This window comes from Sturnira hondurensis, unplaced genomic scaffold (genome assembly GCF_014824575.4).
Source record: "Sturnira hondurensis isolate 20B ecotype Veracruz unplaced genomic scaffold, ASM1482457v3 Scaffold0018877, whole genome shotgun sequence".
Taxonomy (NCBI): Eukaryota; Metazoa; Chordata; class Mammalia; order Chiroptera; family Phyllostomidae; genus Sturnira; species Sturnira hondurensis.
This window is the reverse complement of record NW_028091508.1, coordinates 328855-349258: the sequence shown is the minus strand read 5'-3', so window position 1 is coordinate 349258 and position 20404 is coordinate 328855. Positions and strand designations below refer to the sequence as shown.

The 20404-nt window shown below is 43.7% G+C and overlaps 1 protein-coding gene across 2 annotated transcripts in view; it reads left to right on the top strand.

Moving 5' to 3' along the window:
• Positions 1–20404, top strand: part of PRKCB (protein kinase C beta) — a 347363-nt gene that overhangs the window by 246554 nt on the left and 80405 nt on the right. For both annotated transcript variants that reach the window (XM_037070671.1, XM_037070670.1), the window contains exons 8-9: positions 5288–5384; positions 16323–16469. In XM_037070671.1, coding sequence (XP_036926566.1) covers positions 5288–5384; positions 16323–16469 — 244 coding nt within the window. The remainder of the gene's footprint in view (positions 1–5287; positions 5385–16322; positions 16470–20404) is intronic.

Below are 20404 nucleotides of genomic sequence, written 5' to 3'. Positions count from 1 at the left end.
CGCTGCCAGATTTTGACTCTCCTTAGGAAGATTCTCTGTCACTGGGACTGCTCCCACACCTGGCTGCTCGGTGCTGGGCTGGCTGCCAGGGTCAGCACACACTCTCTCCTTTATTCTGGAGCTTTTGCCAAAACGTCCTTGCCCAATATTCCCAACAGAGAGTCTGGGTAAGCCCCCTTGGCAACCATTTGTCTTCTGGTTGTCTGAGGGAAGGAGTCAGAATAGACAGCCTGTCCTGGAACTGTGGGTTTGACAGAGTGAGGACTGGTGGCTGCTCTCTCTGGTCTGTTTAGGAGAAATTCTCTCATTTCTGAATGTTCTCATTGAGAGCCTTTTCAGCTACAAGTGAAACTCAATCAAAATCAAACTGGTTTAGCAAAAAAGAACAGATCACCGGGACCTCACATTGTTCACTTTCCAAATGCTTTATCTCTCCTCCGTGTTTATCAGGGGCTTTTACTCAAATATGTACTGAGTGTCTACTCCATTCTTGCCACTAGAGGTGTGTCAAGTGTGAGACAGACATGCTCTCATCAAGCTGAGCTTCTAGAGGGGGAAGATACATCTTGAAGGGGAAATTACACAGAAAACTAATCAATAACATCATCAGACACATGGAGAGGACAGAAGCCCAGAGTACTACTACTGCTACTACTACTACTACTACTACTAAAGTATCTTAAAGCATAATTAAAAAATGGTTAAAAATATAATTCTTGTAAGATAAGAATTTGTCAAAGTTTTCTTTAGCTCCCAAGTGAGGAAACCAGGGAGAGGAGTGGCTGGTTCCAAGGTTTGTACGTCAGTAGACAATGGAATGCTGAAATAATGTGTGAAGTTGTAGATAAAACCAGCCGCTAAACAGAACAAAGAGATCACAGCCTTGTAGGTTGTCTGATCTGGTGGACTAGAGGAACAAAATCTCACCTCTGTCTTCTAACCATCAACATCCAACTTTGCAGTATTAGAAGACCAGCTGTGCCCTGCTGGGTTGTGAATAAGTAATAGTACTGTGAGGAAGGTGAGAACTAATCAGGAAATGCTCTAATATGATATTAAAGGGTCACAGCATCATCTTTTTGCCCCAAGTTTTGGATAATTTTTTTAGCACATGAATTATTTAACTTTGCATGCTCCCCCATCACCACTCACAGATTTTGTGTTCCTCTTTAAGTCAGGCATAAAGAAGTTAAGAGGAAGAATGTACCATCCCCACAGAATATAAGTGGTACGGGAGAGAATGTAATAATAATAATTATAATAGCAATAGCTACCATTTATTGACTCTTACTAGGGGGCTGGCACTAGGCCAATAACTTTCCCAGTGCTGTTTTTCTCTGCAAAAGCCTTCCTCAAGTTCTTGACCTCGTGAGACATAGACTCCCTTCATGACAGGCACGTGAGTCCCTGGGTCAAATTGTGTCTGGGTCCAAATATCACCTCCACCTTTGCCTCCTAGGATCCCCTCAGAGAAGTTGGTTAGGCCCATTGAGTCTTGATATTTCTCATCTTTATTTGGAATAAAAGCTTCTTTTTCATAAGATCATTGTGAGGCTAGGATGTAATGATGTATGTAAAATGATAAGCACAGTGCCTGGCACTTAGTAAGTGCTCCATAAAAGATACCATCATCACTGATATTAATATTATTATAGTAAACATTATGGCTTCAGTTGTTTTCTCACCACCAAGAAAGATGTTTTGACCTAGTCTACAAGATGAGAGTGAGGAAGGAAAGGCATGTTCCACAGATACTCAAGTCAATGGGTGGGGGCAATATCCCCAAACTCCTCATCCCAAAAGAGTCTTCCTTACCAGAATTTACAGTTTTCATCACAATTTTTTTCTCCATTCACAAATCATCCAGGCAGCATCTAAAAATAGGGAATCAGTGATTCAAAGCAGAGATGACAATCTGAGCCTCCACGTTTAATATTCAATTCTGCCCTTTCAAACCTTGCCTGGAATTACAAAAAATATATACGAAAATAAGAGAACATTTGTATCTTGCTAGAAATCAGGAAAGGTGCTCTCCACACAGCATAGACCTCTGGAAATTTCCCAAAATTAAAGTCATAGTAAGAGGACATGGAGCAGTGTTTGGCAAACTTTATTCACCTTTGTGGATTTTGCTAAGTCTGGATATTATGGCCTAGTGCTTTAATGAAGCAAAGAGGGATGAAAGAAAGAGTCTCACTGGTGGATGGTCTTGGGGAAATTGTATGTTCTGAGGCATCTTCTCTTTTTTAAATAATAAATTCGCTTTGAAAGGACACTCGATAGCTCTTTTTTTTTAAAGATTTTATTTATTTATTTATCTTTAGAGGGGAAGGAGAGAGGGAGAGAAACATCAATGTATGGTTGCCTTTTGTGCGCCCCCTGCTGGTAGTTAGCCTGCAAGGAACCGGCCTGCAACCCAGGCATGTGCCCTGGCTGGGAATCGAACTGCGATCGTCTGGTTCGCAGGCCCGCGCTCAATCTACTGAGCTGGGACACTTGATAGCTCTTGTAAAGAAGGCCAACATCACTTGTTACAAGAAGAAAGTAACTATAAAAATATTAACACATACAACTCAATGCTACCCAAGTCCAAGTTGACGGTGTAACTTACAAAACCTTCCTTGTTAAAACAGTAAGTCAGCAAGCAGGCTGGAATGGGACTCGTCTCTTCCTCCAGTGTGTCCACGCTATAAAACACCATCTTAGTTATCAGATCAACCGTCCCAGTATCACAATGCTTAAATTCACGTCGCCCTTATTTTACTTAAAAATGGCCCTAAAGCACCCGGGTAGTGAAGCTGGCAATTTGGATATGCCATAGAGCAGCTGTAAGGTGCGTCATTTAAGTGAAAAGGCATGTGTGTGGGGAAAAAACATAGCATATACAGGGTTCAGTCCTATCTGGGGTTTTGGGATTCCACTGGGGGTCTATCTATGAACAAGAGGGGCTACTGTGACAGTACACTGGAAAGGGAATTACAAACAGAACCGCACAACTTGGTTAAGCAACCAAAGTTAGAACATAACTTCAAAACTTGGAGGAAATATTTGTTTCCTCAATATTTGCTCATTATTTTTAAAGAGCAAAGGAAGTTAAGAGAGGAAAAACAAATTAGCAAAATATTCAACTGAAAGTCAAAGAAAACCACAAAACAAACCTACAGGAAATGAGAAAAAAGAAACAAAATTATATACAAATCTGATAGCCAGTTCTTTAGAGGAAAAGTACCAAAAACAACAATAAACAGACACACCTCTGGAAAACAAGGGGAAAGACAGGAGACATCATAAATAAAATTAGAAACAAGAGAATTTGACAACAGACACAGAGCTAGTGGCAAAGCAGCAGATGAGGGGCCTGAGGCAGGGGCTCTGCATCTGGGAGCTTTCACAGCTGCTTCTGCTGCCTCAGCCACATGGCCTCACATCACTGCACACGGAATAGCTGGGAGGGCTTATCCAGATGGGGAAACTGAGTCTTGGACAGCACATGTGATTTACTGTGGGTCACACAGTGTTAAAAAAATTTCCTGGGACAAGAATCCTAATTTCTAGAATTTGATACATTTAGAGTTAGGACAGCATCATTTTGGCCCTAAATCTGAAGAGTAGTTTTATCTACAAAATCTAAAGAGGGCTTTTATCTTGCAAAAGTTCCCTCCCAACTCTAATTTCATCATCCTCACAACTATCCCAGAAGGTGGATTTGGGGGGAGGGTGTGCTGTAATCCTTGGTGATCCTTGGTGAATGGAATCACCTCTGCAGATATGGCCGTAGTATGGAGAGGTGATATGATTCACCGAAGGTCACAAAGCACCCATCCATGTAGGAGAGCCAAGGTCAAAACGCCCTCATCTGCCCTCCAGGCCTCTGCCATATTATTGGGAAGCAGAATGGAGGTCTGTGTATAGGCTCTGACATTGCAAGGACCTAGACCCGAACTCCAGCTCTGTCACTAATGAGCTTGTACATCCATCACACATTGCTTGACTACTCTGATCCCAGGAACAATACTCCACTCAAAAATGTTGAGAAAAATAAAGGATGACATAAGTGTGAATGCAGGACTTACTCCTGATGAGCTGTCCCCTATCATTAAGCCACCTTGTCCTCCCTGCACCCTGTTGTTGGCTTCAAGGGAGCAGAAAGCCAGGCATTCAGCCAGGAACAGGGATGTGGTATCTCTGGAGATAGCCCTGCCCCTTGGGGCCTGGCGAACCATGGGCAGGAGGAGGGAGAGGACAGGGTGGAAGCAGAGGGGCTTTGCCTCCCTCCTCATGGGGCCCTGGGCAGAGACCTATGTAGAGGCCAGAGTGTCAGCAATAGCAGCTGCAGGTTGGAAAGAGGAAGGACTCTGAGACCACGCTCCTGGCTCTCTGTTCATGACAGGTCGTGGAAGTGCCAAGTGGGTGGGGCCTGGCAGTGGCCAGGGGATGGGACAAAGAGGACACGGTGTAGAGGAACCTCCCAACCAGGGGCCATAGGCCAGGGACAGGACTCCAGCCTGAATCCAAAATGATGCCACAACTCCAGTTGGGACCAGGCAAGATGGGCCACTGCAGCAGTGAAAGCCAGAAGGTACCACATGCAGTGCCAGTCCCCTAGTGCTTGGCCAACAAGATGTCACAAAACTGTACGAGGTCGATTACAGAATATAAAGAAGCTATGCTTTTTCCACACATCTGATTAGTGCTGTATCAGTGTGACTCCTAAAAAGAGAAAAACAGCATTGTGGAGTTAAGTTCACAGTCATCCAGACGCCTGAGTGCCAGGACAGCACACTGGGAGTATGCATGAAATGAAATATAGTCACAATGCTGGGGAGTGTGATAGGAACACATAGGCAGCAGAGGTTTTCATAGAGTTCCTTCAGAGTAAAAGAACACTTAATGGGCAAAAAAAACAGGTGAAAATATGCAGTGTTGAGTGATACAACCAAGACAGTAGTGTTGTGTGTATGTCGGGGGAGAGCTGCATCCCATAAACACAGAATATACATTTTTATTTTTTTTATTTTTACAAAAATAAAATATTTTATATTTTATTTTTATAATATAAAATATTATAAAATATTTTATATTTTATAATATTTTATATTTTTACAAAAATAAAAATATATAGCATACTGGCCACACATACACACACACACACACACACACACACAAGGAAAAAACCTTTCATGTGTTATTTAAAATAGAGCTTTTCCTAGGCTTTTTCTTTTGCCCTCCAACAAAATACTATCAAGCAGATTAATGGAATTTGTCCTGCCCCCTTGTCTCTCTTTAGGTTTAAGCTACTGAGCCAAGAGGAGGGCGAGTATTTTAATGTGCCCGTGCCACCAGAAGGAGGCGAGGGCAATGAGGAACTGCGGCAGAAATTTGAGGTGAGATGTCTTTCTTTCTTTCTGCATCAATGGGAACTGGTTGAGTCTGTCTCTGTTCTGTTTTTCTGCCACAGAAATATTGGTGTGGTTTATTCCAAGGCCTTTCATGACTCTGTGTCTTTGCAATGTTCTGTCTCTCAGCAAACTCCTATTTATCCTTCAAGACTTCAGTTAAGTGTTCCCTGCCCTGTGAACGCATTCCCTCCTCCCTGTCTTCATTTAGATTTGGACTTTTTTGTGAAAGTGCTCACTCTGCCCAGATCATTTTGGTGGTGGCTTGGACTGGGATGGTAGTGATGGTAAATAAGAGTGGACAGAATAGTGATGTATTTTGGAGGCTGAGTCAACTAGTTTTGCTGAGGGATAGAATTTGGATTTGGATATGTTGGCAGAATGGTGCCATACTGTGGAAAAATGGAATTCACAGTGCTGGTGACTTCATGAAATACCTGTGAGTGTATCTTTCAAAGAATAAGAGCCCTGACCTTGGCTATGACCTTTGACTCTAGTGCTGGCTCTGCTTTTGCCTCAGATAAACTCCTTCTCTTCTGTGGGGCCAAATAAACCCTATTTCCATCATTTGAGAGTTAACTGGTATGTAGGACACATCCTACTTTTACAGAGCAAGTGTTTGTGAAGATGGATTTTAGTTCTTTCATTATTTGTGTACTGAGTGATTTTAAGGTTGTTTCAAGAGGGAAAACATGATTTTGTTCATGTAAACTTGATATACTGAGTCTGATGGGAAAATGACCAATTCTAGATAAGTAGTGATGGCCTACTGCTGAAAAAATGTATACAATACCTAAAAACAAAATAGATTACCATCAATGTTACTCATCAAGTAATCGCACAAGCAAATATAAAAAAATATGACCAGGTAAATTTCTGTGGGAGTGAGGTCCATGGTACTTTGAGAACATAAGAGGGAAGTGTAACTTTGAAAGTACAGGGATGATGCTATTGAGAAAACAACAGTGGAAGTTAACCTAGTCAGGAGGGGTAAAAGGCATTTCATTCAGAGAAGACAGCATATTTCCTCCCTGTGGTGGGGAGATATAGCAGCTATGTGAGGCTGAGAGAAGGGCAGTGTAGGGAGAGCCAAAGGTGAGTCGAAGTAAGGCTGGAGAGAGAGGAGGAGGTCCAAGTAGAAGAGCTGTGCTAGCCTTGGCAAGGATTTTGCCATTTATTTCAAGAGCCATGTTAATTTCCCCCTGAACTTGACAGGAATGGCACTTGAGTGTTGACCCTTGTCTTAAGCATGTGCCCTCCACAAAACCTGGACTATGGCGATGGTTCTGACCAAGTGGGATATCCCTTCCTGGAAATGAGTAGAATAAGCGTGCTGGCCTTGAGCCTATGTGTGAGTCATTCTCCACTGAACTTGGTGGCTGAGGGTCATTCCTGTATACTCAGCTTAAGACCCAAGGAGTTGATAGAAGGACTATCCACCCAGTAGAACTGAGACCTGGACACTGTTTGATAAAAACAGGTCCTTCCAGAAAACATTTTTCCATCTCTTTCCCTCACCTTCCTGATGATGTATCCATTCACTGCTGTGTTAAAATGTATTACTGTGGGTAAAAAAAATAGGCCAGTATTTTCTTGTACAGAATGAAGTCTCAGTTGCAAAATGATTTCTTCTGTCCTAGGGGCAGCTGGAGTGGCATTTCAGGACACCAAGGAACATATTTCCTACATGAACAGAGTATTTATCTGGGCCAGTTACTGGCTTAAAGTAAAGGACTATTTTGTCTGCATACAATAAAAGGTGTCCCCTTTACTTCTAGCAAGAGCCCACAGACACCTGTTAATGCCTAGACTATAACTGCTCTATACCATAGTGGTTGCTTAAAAACAAATTCCAACACACTGAAGTTGTTCTTGGACATATATAGGAGTTTCACTTGACCTTGAACATGAGAAATGTAATCTCTCTGCAGTAACCAATTAGCACCCAGAATGACTTAGAAATTGCTTTCTAGTCTCTTATGTCGAGAAATTATGAATGATGATAAAATTGAACTGCTGAGATTGGGGTAAGAGAATTTCACACTAGGGTGAGTGGGGTGCAGTTATTATGCATGATTTGTTTCGGACGTTTGGTGTGGGCTCTGGTTTGTTTGTTGTTGTTTTTTCCTGACTGAGGGCTTGCTGATGGGCCAGGGAAAGGAAGGCACCATTTTAGATGGTTCAGAATGGGTTTTCTGACATTTTCTTAAAATTTTCTTAGAATTTTTAAATTTAATGACATGCTGTCTATGTGCTATTTATTATTTTAAGTACTTTAGACATACTAACTCATTCAGTTCAATCCTTATGACAACTCTGAATGATAAATGCTATTAACATCCCAATTTTTCTTTCACCAATGAGGAAACTGAGGCCCAGACAGGTTAAGCCGCTTTCTTACATCCCACAGCTGGTCATTGTCCCGCTTTGAGTGTCCCCAGCAGCAGACTATAAGGATTCAAGTGCAGGTGGTTTCTTTGGAGGAGCTCCCTGGAGGCACCACAGAGTAGTCGGGAAGTGGTACAGGGAAAGGAAGTCAGCCAGAAGAGCATGTGTTGTCAAGCAAGTTACCACTGTGAGTAACTGGGGTTTTATCCAGCTGGGAGTTGAGTGCTACAGGGTTTCCCAGTCTAGGGACAGGAAGCGGAAGTATCTACTTACTCCCTTCACTTGTGGCTACGTGCTACTTCCAGGGAAGTTAACTTGCCAGCACTTCCAAGTTGCTCTGCTGGTGGGCTGTGCTTCTCATGCAACCAGGACATGAGCCCACAGGCAGGATCACAGGTGTCCTGGACAAGCAGCCCAGATGTAGAGAGGAGTGTCCCACAGGGTGTTGGTAGGACACCTGGGCCTGCATCTGTGCACTGTAGCCTATTCTGTACCAGTGGTTTCAGATCCAGGCTGCTTGGCTTTGAATTCCAGCTCTTCCCCCTCCTTGCTGAGTGCCGTAGACAAGTTATTCAGTATCTGAACCTTTAACTCTCCTTCTGGAAAACGGGGGACTCAGCACTTCTTACTTCATAAGGTTGTATAAGGATTGAATGAGATAATGCACTTAGAACAGCATCTGGTATGTCATAGCATTCAAATGTCAGGTTGTTGTTATCATTATCAGCTCCCCCTTGAAATAAAGCTCAGAACATGCTCTTGGGCTTGGGAAGGGCTGCTTGTGGGTCAGGGACTCCTAGCACCTGAAGCTGGGTACCAGCAGGGGTGGGAAGGGCTGTGGGAGCTCCTTGAACGGGTGGGGGTGGCCAAGGAGTCTAGCTTAAGCCAGGACAGGCATTAGTCATCTGAAATGAAGCCCGGGAGGCTGGCTGCTGAGGTGCCTTTACTCTACCCAGCAGAGTGTGGAAACAGGCAGAACTCTCTGCTCAGAAGTGCAGTTTATTTGTTTTCTCTTTGAACACTGGGTTTTAGGCCTCTAAATCACAGACATGAAAAGGTAACCATTAGTGTGTTCCTGTTTCTCAAGACATATCCAACGCAGGAAGACTGAGGATAGTTTTAATTTGGGCCTCAGTTTTAAAATGTTTGATTTGATGGAGAACCTGCTAGGCATGAGGTGACTGGTTGTTAAGGCTAATGGTTGTTGGCACCAATTCATTGCCAACAGGAATATCCAATTTGGGGTGCAGTGAAGAAGGAGACTTCATTTAGTACAGATAGCTCAATAGTGATAGAGTTGCTTTGCTCCACAGTGGTCTATACTATAGTGGTCTGCTCTGCTCTGGCAAGACATCTTTGGTGTTTCAGCTCTAACCTGGGAAATGCAGTCTTTAGTCTTTGGTAGAAGGTCTCTTCTCTGAGCCAAAGGGGAGCCAGCTTATATACAGATGCTGAACCTTGGACAGGGTTGGTCTGTCCAGCCCTGGACCCTGATTGGTCCATCTTATGCAAATTAAGACTCTAAATCCTCATAGTTTGTTTATTCCAAAGTCACTGTACTGATTGGTCAGAATAGAGCTGCTGTGATTGGTCAGAGCTGCATAGCTCCGATTGAATGGGGAATGACTTCCTATATGAGGGCTGGCTCAGATGGCAGGAACACAGTGCAAGCAGGCAGTTCTATTGTGGAGGCAGGCAGTTTATTGCAGAGGCTCCTTTGCAAAGTGCAATTTATATGAAAAGCCCCTGTGCAGAAATGGCTACTAGGCTTCTGCTTTTTTTTTTTTTTTGAGCCCAGCCCCCAGGAGCCCTTTTAAGTTGGTGTCTTTTTTTCCCCCTTAGGGTTCATGCTGGGAATTATGGGACTTTCAGAGGAATACAGGACAGAGTTCTTGTTCTCCAAACGCTCACTATATAAGAGTCACAAACTCAGATTTTTTCAGGAAGATAGTAAGAAGGAGGAAAAACTTGCGTAAGACAGCAGGGCATGGTGGGGACTAGGGTAAACAGGGGGCTCCACCCTCATGAATGGGAGTCCCATCTCCTACCTCCAAATACCATCACACTAGGAGCTAAGATTCCAACACATATCTATGAGGAAAGACACAAAAGCAATTTGGGATGAAGTATGGACAGAGGACTATTGGCCTCAAATTCAGAGCAAAGAAGATCACGTGCAGGACTAAAGGATGAAGCTATTGGCCACTCTCTGCTCCTTGAAGGACAGAAAACAATTTTCCTTGTTCAAGCAAAGTCAGTTGGAGAAATGGGGAAGGTTTTTCTCTGCAGTCATGTTTTACTTGCAAGGTGTTCTGGGACCTACAGGTGGTGGGCATGCAAACCTCAGGGCTGGAATGGGGCCTGGGGACCAGGGACAGCCAGGACTGGGATCTTCACAGGTTGAACAATGGAGTGTGTGAATTGAATGAGTCCTGAATCCAGGATTCAGAGAAGGTTGAGGACATAATAATAAACCAAGGAGATGGCAGGGTGGGAAGGGAAGAATGTGTTTGGGTCAAGACAGCCTGGACAGTAAAATTCTAGGGACTGGAAAGTAAGACTTTGGGATGACAGGAGGACATGGCTCAAAAAAGGCAATGCAACTTCTGTTTTAGGCTCTTCTCTCATTTGCATTCTCTCTGATGATCCTGTGGTTTCAACTATCCCTTCTGTGCCAGTAATCCCCAAATCCTGTCTCTGGTTCATGTATTGTTTCTTTAAAAATGTATATATATTTTATTGATTATGCCATTACAGTTGTCCCATTTTCCCCCCTTCATTCCCCTCCACCCTGCACACCCCTCCCCCACCATTCCCCCACTTTAGTTTATGTCCATGTGTCACAAGTTCTTTAGATTCTATATTTCCCATACTATCCTTGCCCTCCTTCCTTTCTATTTTTTCCCCACCGTCTATGCTACTTATTCTCTGTACCTTCTCCCCCCTTCTCCTCCTCCCACTCCCCTGTTGCTAACCCTCCATGTGATCTCCATTTCTACGGTTCTGTTCCTGATCTAGCTGTCCTCTTGATTTGCTTTTGTTTTAGGTGTGGCTGTTAATAACTGTGAGTTTGCTGTCCTTTCACTGTTCATATTTTTTATCTTCTTTTTCTTAGATCAGTCCCTTTAACATTTCATATAATAAGGGCTTGGTGATCATGAATTCCTTGAATTTGACCTTATTGGGAAGCATTTTATCTGCCCTTCCATTCTAAATGAAAACTTTGCTGGATAGAGCAATCTTGGGTGTAGGGCTTTGGATTTCATGACTTGGAATACTTCTTTCCAGCCCCTTCTTGCCTGTAAGGTCTCTTTTGATAAATCAGCTGACAGTCTGATGGGCACTCCTTTGTAATGATCCCTTATCTCTTGCTGCTTGTAGGATTCTTTCCTTCATTTTAATCTTGGCTAATATAATTATTATGTGCCTTGGTGTGTTCCTTCTTGGGTCCAACTTCTTTGGGACTCTCTGAGCTTCCTGGACTTCCTGCAAGTCTATTGCCTTTGCCAGACTGGGGAAGTTCTCCTTTATTATTTGTTCAAATAAGTTTTCCACTCGTGACTGTTCCTCTTACCCTTCTGTACCCCTATAATTCAGATGTTGGAACATTTAAAGATATCCTGGGGGTTCCTAAGCCTCTTCTCATTTTTTAAATTCTCGTTTCTTCCTTCTTTTCTGTTCAGTTGTTTCTTCCTTCTGGTCCACTCCCTTGATTTGAGTCCCAGTTTCCTTTCCATCACTATTGATTTCCTGTGCATTTCTCTTCATTTCAATTAGTTTAGCCTTCATTTGTTCCTCTAATTTGTGACTAAAATCAACCAATTCTGTGAGCATCCTGATCACCAGTATTTTGAACTGTGCATCTGATAGGTTGGCTATCTCTCGATTGCTTAGAAGTATTGGCTCTGGGGCTTTGAGGTGTTCTTCTTGAGCCATAATGTTTTGGTCAGTTCCCACGTGCTATGTATGAGGGGTGGAGCCTTAGGTGTTCACCAGAGTGGGGCAACCCAGGTCTCTGGGTTGTGATGCTGTATGTGGGGTCAGAGAGGGGCAATGACATTTGTTCTGCTCTCTCTTGGAGTTTGGTCCCTTCTGCTGCTTCCTGCAAGCAAATTGGGCCCTTCTGGTGCTGGTTCCCGGGTTTGTGGGCCTGTGTACCCTCCAGGACCCTGTGTATCTCTCCAACAAACTCTCTGTGAGCCTGGGAGCTTCTTCTAGCACCTTGACCCCCGAAAGTTTTTCCAATTGGTTCTTTTAGGCTTTAATTCCCAGTGCTGGGGCCCTGGGTTGCACAGTCTGTCTCACTGCTTGCTCCTCTGCCTGGTTTATCTGTGCACGAATGTGTGACCATGGTCAGCCAGCTGCCCCACACCCTTACTGTGCCACCCCACACCTGGGATCCATCAACCGCTTCCTGGGGTCCAGCCACCTTTTCCTGCACGACCACCCTGCTCTGCCAGCCGCTGACTCTGCCCCTCTTACCGGTCTGGCTGAATGGTTCATTGTTGTTGGACTTCCGTACAGTTCAATTTTCTGTGTTTGAGTTGTGTTTTTGTTACTAAAACTTTGTTGTCTTTAAACTTGGTTGTGTGAGGCGGCACAGTGTTTCCACCTACCCCTCCATCTTGGTCAGAAATCCCATGTGTTGTTTCTTAACCTCAAGTCCACATAGACAACTTCTTACTGGGTATGCACACTGGGTTGTCACAGAGACACTTAAATCCCAACATACCTTACAGTAAAATAACTCAGCCAAGTATGTTCATGGCAACTTTCTTAGTAGCCCAAAAGGGGATTAACACAAACAATGAACACAACACAGCAATACAAGGGACAAACTACTGATTCATGCAACAGGAGGGGTGCATTTCAACAATGTTAGGGCACACAAAAGAAGCCGAGTGCAAGACTGCCTACTCTGATACTTCAGTAAAGTTGTGGGTTTTTCATACCATGCAGTCCTCCCATTCTCTGCAGATAACAGTCAGGTGTCCTACAGTTTAATTCAATTATGTCACTCCCTACCTGGAGTTAGTGCAGACCCCACAGGTTAGGGACTCAATCCCACCAGACTGCCCCCACTTGAGACTCCAGTCACAAATAGTGGAACTCCAGGTTACCTGTACTCTGTCTGGCTTGGCTACTAATCAGGGCTTTCCAGGGGCCCCTCCTCAGGTTTAGTAATTTTCTCACAAGACTAAAGGAAACACTTTTGTTATACTGGTTTATCATGTGATAAGGATCCAGATGAATAGCTGTTCAGGGCAAGGTCCAGAGGGGTCCCAAGTACAAGTTCTTCTGTTCCTGTGGAGTTGGGGTGCACTGCCCCCCCTGCTTGTGGCTGTGTCCACCAGCCCAGAAGCTCTGCAAACCACATAGTTTATGGAATTTTATGACAGTTCATCATGTCAGAATGATCGATTATTTACTTGATCTCCAGTTGCAGAAGATAGGGGCTGAAAGCTCCAAGTTTCTAGTCATGGTCTGGTCCTCCTGGGATCAGCCTTCATCCAGGAGACATTCTGGAGCCCACCAAGAGTCCCCTTTTAGAAGAAAGATGCTTCTGCTACCCAGGCAATTCCAAAGGATTTAGGAGCTCCATGCTAGGAACTGAGAATAAAGGCCAAATAGTAGAATAAAAGATTTTCCCAGCACCCCTGTCACTGAGGAAATTGCAAGGGTTTCAGGAGTTCTGTGTCAGCAACACCAGGGACAGAAACCAAATATATATTTCTTATTGTGTCATGTTCTATCACTCCATTTAAGTGTAGTTCAAGAACAAACAAAGCCAACATTTGAGGATCGAAGTCAGAGCAGAGATTCCCTGTGTGGGAGGAGGATGGACTAGGAAGTGGCCCAAGGGAACCTGCCTAGGGTGGTGGGAATGTGCTGTGTCTTGATTGGGGTTTGGGTTACTGGCGCGTATACATTTGTCAGAATTCACAGAGCTGTATGCCTAAGATTTCATTTCACTGTATCCACCTCAACCTTTCAACCTTAGTTACAGAAAGAAAGCAATGGTGGATGCTTCATCAGCATGACAAGTGGAACCTGACCAATGCGGAAGACATAAACCTTTAAGCCACTATATGTAGGGAAGGGGGACTGTCAATGACTCTGAAATCAGACTAGTCACGTCTTCTCGCTTTTTGGCCCACACCTGCTCCTCCTCCACCTTTACTCAGTGGAAAGCACCACTGTCCTCCCAGGTGCTCCAAACAGAGTTGTCTTTCACTCCTGACTTCCCTCACCCAGTCCACATCTCGTCTGTCTCCCAGATGGGCCTGCCTCATTCCATCCACACTGCAGACACCAAGTTCAGGCCCTGCCACTTCCACCTTGATGATTGCAGTCACTTCATAATGGTTTCCAAACTCATCTCCTCTAAATGGCTTTCTTTGCTAAGCCCAATGTGCCCTCCTCCATGTGATAGGGTCACACCACAGCCTTGTGAAAACACTGTGTGCTCAGAATCAGCTGAATCTTCCTGATGGGGCTTGCAAGGTCCTCCTGACCTTCTGGCTGCATCCCAGGCTATGTCTGCCTTGCACTCTATGCTCCAGCCAGATGGAACAGCATTTTAGTTCTTTGAATGTATCTTATTCTTTGATCCCTAAAGACTCTTTCTGCTGTGACTCCAAATTCTTTTCATGGATAACTCCAAAATACATTTTGGATGTAGGATAGAAGACCCAGTTCCTGCTGGAATGCAAATTCTTTGAGCATGGCTATCTGCTTTCCTCCCTGATAGATCCTCCAAATATAGGGCAATACCTGGCATGTAGCAGGCACTCAATAAGTACTTCTTGAATGAATTAATGTCCCATGATATTGAAAACCCTGGAAAGTTTTTTGTTGCCACTTTGTCTTCAAAATAAAAGCAAACAATACAACAATAATAATACCTTCCATTTATTGAGCATCTACTAAGTGGCAGGCATGGTGCTGAGAACTTTGTAATGTATTATCTCATGTGATTAACTCATTTCCTTGAAAAGGTGACTGAAATTTAGAAAAGTTCATTCACCAAATGTAAGTAAGTGCCTCTCTGCACTGGGCAACTCTCATTCAGTTTGTCTTCTAGTGTGAGGAGAAAGACTATAAATTAAGAAACAAGTAAATATTTGGTTTATAAGGTGGTGACAAGAGATGGAGAAAATGAAGTAAATAAGGGGAGAGAGATTACTGAGAGCGATATCATGTTGGACACTTGGTGAAAGGCTCTTTTCTCATGAGGGAGTTCTCTGGGAAGAACTCCAGGCCCAGAAGACAGCAACTGCAAAGGTCCTAGGGCAAGAGTGTGGTTGGTGCTTTCAGGGAACTGCAGTGAGGCCAGTGTGGTGGCAGCAAGGAGAAGGGACTGAAGTCAGAGAATGCAGGAGGACCAGGTTATCTGTGGCCATTGGCTGTTTCTATGAGAGAGACAGAAAGGTCTGTGATGTTAGGTGAAGGAGCATTGTGAACTTGGGATCATAACCCCAGAGTCAGGATTGTAAACAGCTTTTAATGCCACAAGTTTCTCACTCCTAGAAGCAAATCAGTAACAAGGTTCTGGCGACTGCTGGTCTCCCATTCTGTCCTTGTTCGGGAGCATTTGCTGCCATCTGAGTCACTGTTCTACTGCTCCCATAAGCAGGTCCATCCCCCAGTGCACTGAGGACACACATGGGCCTCGCTTGCCCATTCACTTACCCATAGAGCCAGAAACTATATTAGTTGAAATATACTAGGGAAATTGTGGAGAATGAGATATAGTCCATGCCCTCAGAGTTTTCAGTGCACTGGGGGAAACAAGTGAACAGGTAGTTATCATCCAATATAAATGGGAAGTGAAATGGATGAAGAGAGCAAGTAGGGACAACTGGTTCAGACACACGGAATCAAGGAGGACTTCCCTGAGGAAGTGAAACTGGGGGTAACTAAGTTGGAGAAAGAAGGTGAGAGAATAGCTATCCACATGGCACTTGCAAAGGCCCTGAGATGGGAGGTGAAAGAATGAAGCTGGGTTGCAGGGAAGAAGGATCTAAGAAGTGATGAGACTGGAGAGCTAGGGAGGGCCCAGATATTTGCTGGCCAATATCCTGTCCCATATTGGACAGCAAAAGTCTGAAGTCTTTATCGTAAAAAGAATGGGTTACCAATGAAGCATTTTAAGCAGGGGGGTGACTTGGTTGGGTGTGAGGAAGGGGAAGCTTGCTCTGGCTGCATGGGAACCCTATTGTGGAAGGAACTGAGGTAGATTTTCCACATGAGAGGTGATGGCAGGTGATGTTGGTAGAGACAGAAAGAAGATGAAATCTGGAGGCAGCTAGGAAGAAAAAGTGACTTTCTGGTGTGGACATGAGGGCTACAAGAGAATTAGAGGTGTCAAGGATGGTTTCCATGTTTAGGCCTTGCAGAATGGATATAGGCCATGCTTTTCCCAGGGGTGAAGGTGGACCATGAGTGACAGGAACCACAGTGTGCAGTGTCTACATGTGTTTTCCCACAAAGGCATCCTCAAACCTTAATGATGTGTCTGTGTGCTTCCCCCTCCAGAGAGCCAAGATTGGCCAGGGAACCAAGGCTCCAGAAGAAAAGACAACCAACACCATAGCCAAATTTGACAACAATGGGAACAGGGACCGGATGAAGCTGAGTGATTTTAACTTCCTGATGGTGCTTGGGAAAGGCAGCTTTGGCAAGGTATAGTGTGGCTGGGTGATGATACCTGCTCCAGAAGACATGAGTAACAAGGCAAACACATTTGCTCCTCCTGTGCGGCTTGCATTCTAGTGAGGGAGAGAGTAAAAAGTAAACAGGTCTAACTACAGTTTGTGGTGAACACTGAAGGAAATGAGTAGAGTGCTGTGCCACAGACAAACCAAGAGAGGACCTGCTCCAATTGCCTAAGGAGGTGACATACAAACTGAGATGTGAGGATGAGAATGAACCAGCCATGCATTCAAAGAGCTAGGAGAGAACAACACATGCAAAGGTCCTGGGGTGGAGAGGGCTTGACACATTCTAGGCACCATCAGAAAGTGTGGGGCCAAAATGTGATGAGTAAGGGAGGTAGTAGGATGTGAAATAGCAGAGGCGGGCAGGGCCTGATCATGCAGAGCCTATGAGCTCTAATGGGGAGTTTGGATTTTATTCACAGTGCAGTGGTGAGGCACTGAAAGTTTTTAAGCAGAGAAATGTCATGCAATCAGATTTGCTTTTTGGAAAAAATCACTCTTGCAGCCAAGAATGGAGACAGTTCCTTTCACACAGTAACACAGTTGAAGGACAGCCTTGGGACTCATAGAGTCATTCTGGATGGTTTTATAGATACTGGGAGATGCTGTTTTACTGAAATTGAGATGGTGGTGTGAGTATTCCTGACTTGTTTAGTGTTGTTTTGAGACTTTTAATCCCTTTCTGTGCCACAAATATGTCTAGTATAAATCTCATACCATGAACTCAGGTGTGTAAAAATATAAATTTCTTTCCCACCTCTGTAGCTTAGGTAAAAACCTGAGAGTTATCCTTAAGTTCTTCTCAAACAGCGTATACCCCAGCATGTATAACCAATTGGTGAGTCCTGACACCTGCTTCTTCAAAGCATGTTGTGAACCGATTTCCCTCCATCTTCTCTGATGAGACCCTAACCTAAACCATATATACCATCTGGATGCTGCAGAAGCTCCTATGTGGTTTCCCTGCTTCCACATTTGTGACCTATAGTTAATATATCTTTCACTTAGCAGCTATAATCATTTTTTTTAATACTGCATTAGGTCAAAACATGCCTCTGCTTAAAACACTCCAATGACATCTGGTCACAATTAGAGTCAACTCTATACTATGTCCTTGGCTGACATCATTCTTTATGATAATCCTTGATGTAATTTCTGCTTGATGACTTTTTTTCTTCTCCTGTTACCCAGTGTGCTTGGGCCACAATAAGGGTTCTCGGGATTTTGAAACATACAAAGCTCCTTCCTGCTTTAGATCATTTGTGATGCATGGCTGGCTCCTGGTAATTCCCATCTGAATTTAGACGTCACCTCTTCCGAGAATCCTTCCCAGACCACCTTCTCAGAGAGTCATTCCCTCATTCTTCCTTATATTCAATTCATACAGCATGCCACTGCCAGATGATACTTTTCTTGTTTGTTTATTGGTTTGTCTGTTTTTTTTCCTCCAAAGATCTGACTGCCACAAGAGCAGGGACCTTCTCTGTTGTGTTATCACTGTACTTCCAGTGCCTATGGATTGAATTAATTCAGGGCCTAGGCTGAATGTACAGATTTTTCTCAGTCACAGGTCATCTGCTGGCATAGAGTCAGAGATCCGGCCCGTGGTTGGAAGAGCCTCCCCTGGAATGGGAGTTGAGAGCAGGAATGTGCAGTAAGGTTGCTGGGCAGCCCCAAGCACTAAATAAGCAGTTGGCAGTAGTAACGGTCCACACCTCTGTGTGCTTTTCTGCCAGCAGCTTTGAACAGCCTGTATGTGGAAATGGAGATGTGGAGGGTGAATTGAGCTAAGGGGAGAGCTTAGAGAACCAGTGAACCAGGAGATTACAATAATAAGGATAATAAGGGAGGTAAGGATTCTTGGATGAGGGATGCCCAGTGCTGAGACAATGGAGCCCGCTTCTAGCAGGTTCTCAGTAAAAGTGGGATGAATAGAAGAATACAAATAGTGTCTAGACTGGATTGGAAGGAAGTCAAAGCAGGAAGAGGGTTGTAACCTGGGTGGGAAAGAAGGAGTCTGGAGGCCTGGGTATGAAAAACAAATTGATGAGGTCAAGGGATTTAAAATGCTAAGAAGAGCAGAAAGGCATTTAGACCCCAAAGATGGGTGGTTTCCATGATGACAAGGAAGAAAGCAGCCTAAATGAAGAGGTTCTAATAAGCTGAGGCTGTTGGTAAGTTTTTAAAAAATCATACTTTTTAAGTAAGCATTACATTCATGGTTCATAATTAAAATTATATTCAAAGGGTAAATATTGAGGAGTCTTGCTCCCGCCGGGGTTCACTCTTTTCATGTCCCCTCACTGCCACTGCCCTCACACATGGATGCTTTTGTTCATTTAATTTGCATCTTTTCAATGTCTGTACACTAATTTGACAAGTCTAATGTTAAATTATACTTGTTACAATTTAACATTGTGCATTATTATTCTTGGCCTTGTTACCTCAAAAGGTGGGTTGAAGAGTTTTTGACTAAGGAATGGAAGCTCCAGAGGGCCTCATGGAGAAGGTTGTGGTTGCGGGGGCGGGTGGGGAGGTGGGAGAGTGGGTCATTGGGGAACAGTAAGGGAATGAGAGAGAATAGGTGATATGTTTCCATGGAAACTATTATAATAATTGAGAGTTCTGTTTCAGACTTGGGATGTGGTATCAAATAAATCACAGATGATGACATATGCCATGAAAGCAACTAAGATAATAAGAACCTCTAAAGTGATACTTTAGAAAGTAGTAATCCTTTGCCACTCTGATTTTGCCAATCGTAGTTTCCTGTTAATGTGGTTTTGTATTTACACACCCATTGTTAACATTTTGCAGTCTAGTTAGGCAGATAGATCAATCCCCTTAAAGGGAAGAACGCAGCAGGGTGGTTGCTGTCCCCCTCCGAAAGGTGAGGTGGATGACCTGTGGGCCAACCTGTTCACCCTTCCCCTCCCCCAGGTCCACTGTGTCAGGTCTGGCCCAGAAAAACATGCTCTGGAGCACCATGGCAATTGGTGAACTGCCTAGGGAGTGACGTAGCATTTTGCTAAGAGCTGTGGAAATGAAAAGGAGAAAGCAAATGTGAAAGCCATTGAGAGCCAAATGAGAAAGCTCTGTTTCGGAACTTTTTAAAAAGGGAGCTTTAGAGAGTTTGCTTTCCCGAGAGGATTACCTGGAGGGATCATCTCAGTAGAGCAGGGCCTCTTGGCATGTCTGGCTGACTTGGAGATACATGCTTTCTAGAACTGTTGTTACAGAGTGGTCAGATGTATTATTCACTTATTATTTAACATGCAGATATTGATGGCATTTTTATATACCAATAATGAAGTATTAGAAAGAGAAACTGAGAAAAATCCATTTACTTAATATAGCAACAAGAAAAATAAAAGACCTAGAAATAAATTTAGCCAAGGAAGTAAAAGACCTGTACTTGGAAAGCTGTAGAACACTGAAGAAAGAAATTGTGGAAGATACAAATAAATAGAAGCATATACCGTGTTCATGGATTGGGAGAATTAAGATCATTAAAATGTGCATACTACCCAAAGCAATCTCTGGATTCAATGCAATGCCATTAAAATACCAATGGCATATTTCACAGATCTAGAATAAATATTCCAAAAATTTATTTGGGAACCAAAAAGAGACCCCAAAGAGCCTCAGTGATCCTGAGAAAGAAGAATAAAGTTGGAGGGAGCACAATACCTGATGTCAAACTGTATTACAAGGCCACTGTAATCAAAACAGCCTGATACTGGCAGAAGAATGGACACTTAGAAAAATGGAACAGAATAGAGAGCCCAGAAATAAATTCATGTCTCTATGGTAAATTAATATTTGACAAAGAGGGCATGAGCATACAATGGAGGTTGGGATAACATCCTAACTTCCTCTTCAGTAAACACCCCATCTTCA